We start from the raw sequence: 10000 nt of genomic DNA on the forward strand, positions 1-10000 counted from the left end.
TTTTTTTTTTTTTTGCCAGAAAAGGCATGCACGGGTCACTCAGATCAGGAAAAGAACTTCCTGCCCTGGAGAAAGGCCAGGATGTTTTATTGCACTCAATGAAAGCTTGTTTGCAGCCAGCGTTGTGTCAACAGGGAAAGTCCTGTGCCCTGAAGAGTTGGTCTAAATATCTGCTGCTGCTACAACCTTCTGATGCACATATGACCAAAACAGATAAACTAAAGCGACTTGAGATTTACTGACAGGGTTTTTTTTTTAAATGTTTTGTTCATTTTTACTATTTAGATGGCAAATTAAATTCAGTAATATGCAAAGTTACACATACTGCGGACATTTTGCATATATTTTACATTAAAAGTTCTTAAAGTGATTTTTTTAGTACTTATCTTAGTTTAAGACATTTTTGTTTGCAAAAGTAGTCTTAATTAACATGTTCACATTACATCAGCTAATAATGTCAAACTGCATTTTATTGGGATTTTATCTTAATGACTAAAGCAAAATAGCACATACTTGTAAAGTGGGAGGGGGAAAAAAAGGATTTTTACCAAACGTTTGTTGTGAATTTTAATTCAGACCCCTTCTACTATGTGATCCCTAAATTAAATCTAACTTACATTTGCAGTTTCGCTTGTGCGTTCCAAAATGGGTGTAAATACTTTCCGAATGCACTGTAACATTAAGCTTTGCTCTTTTGTTCTGGCCAGCAGCTAATCAGTTTGGAGCCAGACTCTGTTGTCTATCCGCTTTGATTATCCGACTAATCTTTCCGCAAAGATGGGAGATTATCATTTTCCTCCCCCCACCCCGGCACAACCTGAGTTATTTATCCGCTGCGTGTGTGTGACATGTGTTTAAGCAGCCTCGCTTGTTTGCTATTTAATTGATCGATGGTTCCATTAGTCCATGTGTAGTCCAGATGAGGCCAACCGGAGGTCTCCGAGGAGGAAGAGGAGGCGTGAGCACGGGAAGTCGAGTGGGGAAATGAGGTGAGTCATCTCTGAGTGATGTGCAAACAGTCTGTTAATCGATACCACCATTTAGTCATGTGCACTGACTCTGCAACTATTCAGTGGAGGAGGTTTATTCAGACGGCCTGCAGAATAACTGTTAGTCATAAAAAAAAACAAAAAAACAGTGAGATTCATCATTCTTGTCCTGCTTTTTGTTGATTTCCTGGCCTTTCTGTGAGCAAGACAGGAGTCATCCTGGTCTGGCAGACTCAGAACTGTACTGCCTCCCACATCGGGACGTAAAACAGAAAGCAGCGGCTGGTATATGAATGGGACTATTCCTGTAGCAACAAAGGGACATGAAAGCTCCTTGCACTATCCCCTGTGGCTTATATCCCACCTCCTAAACTGGAAGAGATTGGAGGAAGAGCACTAGTGGCGAAAAAAATGATGAGATAAACTGGGACCTTTTGTTTCTGCTTTTCCTCTGGGGGAAATGAGACCAAACAAGACACACATGCTACAGTCATTGACTGATTGATCCCTGAGGACAAAGAGAACCTTATAAACTATTGTTGTCTTCATGAAATTGTGTACCATTAAAATGATTTGTTCATGTTGCGTATTACTCTGTACGAATTGGGTTTCACAGCAGTATTATGTGCAGTAAGCACATAATTGTGTGTCTTTGTTTCTATCTGTGAGGAAGTAAAAAAATTATCTGATCATCATCACCATGCTAAACTTCATAAAACAATATTAACATTACATTATCTGTTTTTTCTGTATATTTGCTGTTTGTAATGCTTCACATTATTTTTGGTATTGTCCTAGGCTACAAATTTGGTTTATACTAAAGATCTTAGCATTAGACATTTTTTCTGTAGCTATTTTGTTGCTAGGTGTGGTTATTTATTTTATTTGTTATGGTAAATTCATACAATACATATATTTTCTTTAGCAGGATTTTAGCTTTATGTTGGTTTGCATTTTACATAACTATGTAAAATGCAGACCAACATAATGTGTGTGAGTACATGCTTCAAATTGTAATGTTAGACAAGAAGATGATTTTAAAAATGAGATCTCTACTTTGAAAGTCAGTGGCAGTACAAAGTAAAATATTTTCAATTTGTTTTGGCTTTGTGAATCTACATAATGAAGGAGTCAATGAGAGGTCAATGTAGAAGGGGTGACCTTTGGGTGTGAGACCATTTTCTTCTCTGCTACCACAAGAGGGCGGTAGAAACGCAGCAAAGCAACATCAGAGCTTCTCCACATCACACCTTTGATTGCAAACAGAGCCAGTTGGCTTGGTTGGATGGGGCCCCAACCACAGGTAGAGTATCCAAACATTGAACTCAAGCAAAAGTAGCACTACTTCAACAAATTTTTACTCAACTAAAAGTAAAAAGTAAACATCCAAGAGACAACTCAAGCATTTTCTGAGAATTGAAAATAAGTCTTGTACATTATCATGGAGGAATTTTAGCTTTACATCTTTCAGACATGGAGTTAAACTGATCTGCCTGTTTAACTTGATGTTGCAGCACCTCAGCTGGGTTTTTATCCAGACTTTGATTTTCCACTTCAAAACGTTTGAAGTGGTTAAGTCTAAAAGTCTTTGAGATCATCAATGTTTTGTTTCTTTGTTTTTAGAAAATGGGACATTTCTTTGTGTTCTTTTCAGTCATCGTTGGTTTTACACTTTTACACTGTCAAACACCACATGAATACCCTCTTCCCTCCAGTGTTTTTCTCATTGTTGAATCTTGAACACTGACCTTATTTAAAGCAAGTGAGGTCTGGAGTACTTTAGCTGCTATTCTGGGCTCTTTTGTGACCTCTTAAATGAGCCAGCAATGCTCTTTTGAAGTCATTGTAGTTGGCTCGCCACTCCCATGAAGCTTCAGCTTGTTCTATGATTTTGTTGTATCCATTTGTGGATGATGTCGTTCACTGGGACTCACTGGAACCCCAAAGCCTTAGAAATGGCTCTGTAACCCTTTGCAGAGTAATTGAAGTCAATGTCTGATTTTTATTTGTTATTTATTTTCGTGATGTGTTGCTTTTTCAGATCTGATGAACCCTACTTAATTGTATTTTAAATGTTCTATGATTTTGTTTTGGTTCTGCAAGTCATGCAGAAATAAGGCTTAAATATGGCTTGTAAAATTTTGTCAACTTCCAAAATAATGTGGGTACTCACAATTAACTTATAATTTAATAAAGCGGCTATTCACTTCTTTATTATTTAGCTTTTTTCCCCCTAAGTAAATGAAACCATACTTTGAAAGACCTTCTTAGGCGAATTTAGTCTTATAATGCAATTACTTTGATCTGAAAACATGTGACAACGTTTCATTTAGGTGTCTCAAGGAAAAAGAGATCTGAAAGAGCAAGAATACTTTTTCAGAGCTCTGTATTTGTGTTGCCAAAAATACGAGCAACCATGAGTTCCTGTTTGACTCTGTGGTTAAATTAGAGCACGTTTCTGATTCCAGCACAAGAATTTGAGTAGACTTTGTGAACAGCAGTTGTCACGATGTCTGATGCCTGGACGAGGATCTTCACCATCCTTTGTCTCTGTTGCGCAGCAGGTAAAGCTAAGACAGATGTGATAATGAACAATGACAAGCAGTTTAAAACTTACTGGAATATTTCGTCAATATTTTAAACTGTTTGATATAGGTATATGACGGAATAAATAGGATATGAAACAATGTTTTTGGTTTTGCTGTGTAGAGATGAAAGGAGTGGTTTGGAAAAAAGTTGGACAATCCCTTACAATCCAGTGCAGGACTGAGTCTGATCAAGATTTTCTGAATTTAAAAATGGAGACTGCCAATGAGGAAACTGACATGGTTGGTATAGACAAAGCCACAGAAAAAAGAATTGTCCTTCAAGGAATGACAGAAAGAGTTCAGACTTATGGAGCATTTCCCAATGTGGATATCATCATTAAAAACTTGAATGGAAATGACACAGGATCATACTGGTGTCTGTATTCAAGAACGAGCGAAACATTTAATCAACAAGTAACAAAAGGTGACGGATCTGTTCTGCTCTTTGTGACAGGTGAGAGTCTTTTTCTTTATTAAACCAGCTGCATCTAAGCTCAGTTATTACGTTCTGCTGGACATAACTTGCTTTGTTCAACAGCCTTAGAAAGACACTGCAAAAGTGGGCATTTAAAAAGGACTAGAAGGTTGAGGCTAAGCAAAAGTTTAAATAACTAATCAGAGAGAATTTTGTTTAAATAATTCTCACCCAAAGTGAATTAGTAAATAATTCACTTTGGGTGTTTAAATTTCACCCAAAGTGGTTTGGGTGAAATTTTGAATAGAAACATCAGACTGGCTGTGTGGTTGTGCTCTGTTTGTCTCAGATCTGGCTGCTAACTCTGTGGCTAACCCTTCAGACCAGATTTGTTTTTAACATAAAACACGCCGTGTTCCAAATTATTATGCAAGTGATATTTTCTCAGATTTTTCTTAAATGGTCAACGCAAACGATGGTCAGTATAATTTTCAAGTCATGAACTATTAGAATATAAATCAAATTTTACTGAACAAAGCTCCCCATGAGAACAGCATTTTTTTCAAAAATAGAAAACTCAAAATGCACTGCTCCAAATTATTATGCACAGCAGATTTTCTAAACATTTTATGGATTATAAAGAACTGCAGTCATTCTTTGAATGTGCAGCATTAAATGGTCACATGTACTAAAATCAAAAGTTATTTCCATCAAAAACATTTTAACAGACCGAGTTACATGTTAACATGTTACCCCTTCTTTGATATCACTTGCACAAATCTTGCATCCATTGAACTTGTGAGTTTGTGGAAAGTTTCTGCTTGAATTTCTTTGCAGGATGTTAGAAAACCTTCCCAGAGCTGCTGTTTTGATATGAACTGCATTCCACCCTCAGATCTTCTGCTTGAGGAAACTCCAAAGGTTCTCAATAGGGTTGAGGTCAGAGGAGGATGGTGACCACACCATGAGTTTCTCCCCTTTTATGCCCATTGCAGCCAATGACACAGTGGTATTCCTTGCAGCATGAGATGGTGCATTGTCATGCATGAAGATGATTTTGCTACAGAAGGTACAGCTCTTCTTTTTGAACCATGAAAGAAAGTGATCAGTCAGAAAGTCCATATACTTTGCTGAGGTAATTTTCACACCTTCATGGACTCTGAAGGAGCCGACCAATGATTCTCTCCCATTGATTTCGACCCAAAAAATGACTCCACCACCTCCTTGCTGACGTCACAGCTGTGTTGGGATGTGGTGGCCATCCACCACCAATCCACTACTGCGTCCATCTGGACCATCCAGGTTTGCACAGCAGTCATCAGTGAACAAGTCTGTTTGAAAATCAATCTTCATGTAGAGCTGGGCCCACTGCGACCATTTCTGCTTGTGAGCTCTGGTTAGGGGTGGCCGAATAGTAGGTTCATGCACCGCAAACCGCTGGAGGATCCTCCATCTTGAGGTTCCAGAGGCATCAGCAGCTTCAAATAACTGTTTGCTGCTTTGTAAGGGCATTTTAGCAGCTGCTCTCTTAGTCCTATGAATTTGTCTAACAGAAACCTTCCTCATTATGCCTTTATCTGTACAAACCCATCTTTGTTCTGAATCAGCCATAAATCTCTTCACAGTATGATAACGCTTCAGTTTTCATTAAATATCTAATGTTTTCATACCTTATCATATGGCACTACACTACCTGATGATTTTCGTCAGCAGAGAGATCCTTTCTCTTTCCCATATTGCTTGAAACCTGTGGCCTGCTTAATATTGTGGAACATCCTTCTTAAGTAGATTTTCTTTAATTGAGCTCACCAGACAAACTAATCAACCCAGTTCTCTGAAATTAATTATAGTGATTCAAAGAGCCCTGACACACAATACCATCTATACATTTAATAACACAACAAAAAAATGTAATCTTTATGAGACTTAAATCCAATTTGCATAATAATTTGGAACACGGTGTATATGCAAAAACTGATCAGGCGATTTAATTTTGAAAAATAAAACCACTCTATTGAGTGTAATTTTATTAAACAACCATGAACTACACTAATATGTTAAATGGATATCTAAAATGGGTAGCCTACTTACTCCTCCCCCTGTAGAGTTGAAAAGACTTGTTTGCCATGACATATTATGACAAATTTGTAATTTTGCTACAGACCTGCATTATGAGAGTTTAAGGGTAAGAGCTTACAAAGTCAGCATTTGCATGAGGTAAACGTTCAATTACTGGGTGCAGAAAGCTTCACTGTGAAAAGCACAGTTCACCACTATATGTGGCCAAAGACATGAGATTGTGTGTACCAGTTAGCTGTCACGTTCAGTGCACATTGTGGTTAAAAACAAAAGCACATTCAGACTGAGGTGTGAGAATTGGGTTGAATCATGTCAACAGTAATGGTCAGCATGTATTCTTCCTGGCTGAAGGTCTAAATCTTCCTGTGTCTCTGGTGCACAACAGGTAAGGCTGAAACAGAATTATGCACTATTATGGACAGAGGTATATATGTTTCAAAGCAACTATAATCGTTTAGCAACTTTTTTAGTTGCTATTTGACAATCCTGTATGATGTACTCTGTCTTTTATGTTCTTTTGCCTAGAAACAAAAGAGGTGATTTGGAGAGAGTCGGGACAATCCGTTACGATCCAGTGCAGAATTAATACTGATCAAGATTTTCTGGTATTGAAAATGGGCCTTAACGAGGAGACTGAGGTTGCCTTTATCAACAGAGCCTCTAGAAAAACACATTTTCATAAAGGAATCGCAGGAAGAGTTCAAACAAGTGGAACATTCCCAAGTGTGGATATTGTAATTAAAAACTTGAATGGAAGTGACTCAGGGCCATACTGGTGTGTGTATTCAAAACTAGATGACAACTACCATCCACTGGTAACAAAAGGTAATGGATCTGTTCTTCTAATGGTGACCGGTGAGTATGTTGTTCTACGAACTGAATTTTAACTCAACTAATATGTTCAGCTGGACAGTATTTTTGCTTTGTGCAGCAGATTTCTGCAATGTACAGCAACATCCATCAATATACACAGGATGTATTTATAAAGGTTTCTAAATAATGATGTGATTAAATTAAAAAAGTATAGTAAGTTTAACTTAAATTATAGATTTCTAAACTTAAGCAATTAACTTGACATGTAAAATATTTTAAATGAGAAGATTCTTTAAAATATAACATTTCAAAAATAAACATACAACATCCTGCATGAAAAATAACAATAACTTTATGCTCGTAATTTCAAGGATATACTCATGAATCAACAACAACCATTACGGGAGAGGCAAAATGTGATGCATCAAGTCTTTCTTTGGTTGTGGTTTATGTTCGCATCATCGTCATTGTTCTGATTGGCCTCATGCTAGGTTTTAGCATTTTGATCATGCACAAGGTATGTTCATGTTTTTTCTTTTCTTTTTTGAGAGAATGTGCCTTTGGTTGCATCTCTACAGGTATGCACCACATGTAATTGAATACAGTTAGAGTCAGATGATTTATTCCTTAAATTCTGCAAATGTTTCTAATTAGATAGTTCTAATTCAGATCAACCTAATGCATCAGCGAAAACTGTGATTATTTTTGACATCTCATTCCTTTGTCATCATTAAGGTTCTTTAAAAATACTTTCTCATTCTTTATTCACAATTACATCCTACAGTCAGCAGGTGGCAGCAGGATCCCTGTTCCACCTCATGTATGTTTTTTTTTTGTCTCATTCAGTCTTTTTTTGGTTTTTGTTTTGCAGAGTTGCAACAAACAACCACTTGAATCGTTGTGATGATTTTAATGAAAAAAGAAAAACATACAAGTCTGGAGACATGAAACACAGGATATCAAGTGTGGACAAAAAACAAACAATGAGCAAAAGAATGGAGAAAAAGGTGATGGAGCCAAATGGAAATTAGACATTGAAACAAAACTAAAATTCAAAATATAAATACTGAGATGTAAAGTGACACAAGAAACAGACAGACCAATCAGGGGAAACACAGACTGAGAGTAAAAGGATCTGGAAACCAAAGTGCAAAATTTCACAAATCTGACATGACAATCACATTTAAAGGAATGAATTACAAATATGCAAGAAACACAACACAAAAATAAAAAACTAAGCATAAAGGAATGAACTAATCTGGCAACACCTTAAAAGTAATGATAAACACAGAGAAATGAACAGAATGGCCAGACTTTTGAACACAAATGACCCACAGGAGAAAATTATTATTTTAAAAAATTTTTTTTACACTCAATTATTATATTTACACAGACAAAAGATAAAACTCAAACACAACATGATATTCTTTTGATCTGTTTTGGTTGCAACAAAGAGATTACCCACATTATTTTACTCCGACATGGGGACAGGGGATAATCTTTGACCACAGCAAAACAAGAAGACTATGAAAGGACTGACGTATACATTTATGTGGGTATCATGCTGATCCCCACACGATGCCGCCCTGGGTGGTTACCCATTACGCCCATATTGAAAACCGCTAACTTTAAGTCTTCCACTTGTTTAAGTTCTGTTTAGAGTTGCAATACTTAGCCTCTTTACTTTTCTTTGTGGATCTTAGTTCCTGTCAAAAGTTTGGTTTCTTGCTCGCTTCGTGTCCTGTTTATATTGTATAACTTGTTTCTGAGTTTTGTCATTTCTCTGTATTTTCAGTCATTCTTTTGTTGGGCTGTTAGCTGTAATCCTTGGTTCCAGTGTTTATTTTGTGTCTATTTCTCTTCAGCTCTCCTGAATTCCCCACAGTATTGTCTTTCTTCTGGTTTGTCTTTGCTCAACTCATTACTACACTTGTTTATTTTTAACCAGTAATAAAAATGTTTTATCTAATGATCTAAGCAATAATAAAATTGTTAGATATGACAACAGCAGCAGCATGATCCTGCTGTTGTACTTGTCATTTCACTGTTATTTGTAATTCCTGTCTCTAGTTTGTTTATGCCTCCTGCATTTTGGGTTTTGCTGCTTCCAGTTTCATTTTTTGCATTAAACCTTTTTACTCAGAGCTCATCTCGCCTCCTGCATATAGACTCTCTCATCACACCACTTACTGTCAACAGTTCAGCTATTGTATATATTTGTAGATAATTTCCTTCGGTACTTATTCTGTGATCCAGTTGTAACTATGCTATGGTTTTACTTTTCATTCATAAATGTTTTGCACATGTTTTTTTTATTTTATTGTTTTTCATGAAATTTAGGCTGTTTGAGGTCTGTATAAAGCACAATTGTTGTTCTGTAATGACTTAATTCACAGTTCCAACATGGCGTTTGATGATGTAGACCTATTAAAACTTGGTATTTTGGTGAGAAATAACTTTTTTTGTTTGTTTCTTTTTCTGAGAAGGATGTCAAAGCCTTAAATATCTGCAATCGATGCAGATTTGCTGAGCTGCCACAAGAGGGCAGTATTAATGCAGCAAAGCACAGGGCTTCCAATTTCTGGTAACTCCACACATTTGACGTTCTTCCGCAAGAATAAAAAGAAAATTAAACGAGAAAAGCGAATCATGATCCCACTGTAAGAATTTTAAAAAAGGATAATAATCTGATCAAATTAATCAGTCTAACATCATTTTAAAAAAGTTTAAGGAAAAGCAGATTTTGGACCTTATTTATTTGATCATCTGCATTTCTGTTAAAGTTTATTTAAAAGCATAAACTTATCAAAGGTGTAGAAACTGCTTACAAATGTATCTTTGATATGATATCCATTCAAAAATTATGTACACACACATTGCAGATCCTAACTGGTCATGATAGGATAGGATAGAATAGAATAGAATAGAATAGAATTACTTTATTCATCCCAGCAGGGAAATTGTTTCGCAGTTACAGCAGCATAGAGACAAGACACACACAAGAAATTGTGTGCAGATGTAGAGGGGTGAAAAACAAGTTAGTAAACAAAACCAAGAAGCAAGAAAATAGGCACCCCAACATAATTTTTCATTTTGAATCTTTAATTTCTGATCGT

General features: G+C 36.4%; 1 protein-coding gene across 1 annotated transcript; it reads left to right on the forward strand.

Annotated features, from left to right (window-relative positions):
* Window positions 1-3475: 3475 nt before the first annotated feature.
* On the forward strand, window positions 3476-9783 carry LOC116735046 (uncharacterized). Its single transcript, XM_032586636.1, has 5 exons — window positions 3476-3553; window positions 3699-4031; window positions 6597-6926; window positions 7256-7401; window positions 7756-9783. Exons 1-5 carry the CDS (start codon window positions 3499-3501, stop codon window positions 7786-7788), a joined length of 897 nt encoding a protein of 298 aa, XP_032442527.1. The 5' UTR covers window positions 3476-3498; the 3' UTR covers window positions 7789-9783.
* Window positions 9784-10000: the final 217 nt, after the last annotated feature.

Source organism: Xiphophorus hellerii, chromosome 16, assembly GCF_003331165.1.
Source record: "Xiphophorus hellerii strain 12219 chromosome 16, Xiphophorus_hellerii-4.1, whole genome shotgun sequence".
Lineage (NCBI taxonomy): Eukaryota > Metazoa > Chordata > Actinopteri > Cyprinodontiformes > Poeciliidae > Xiphophorus > Xiphophorus hellerii.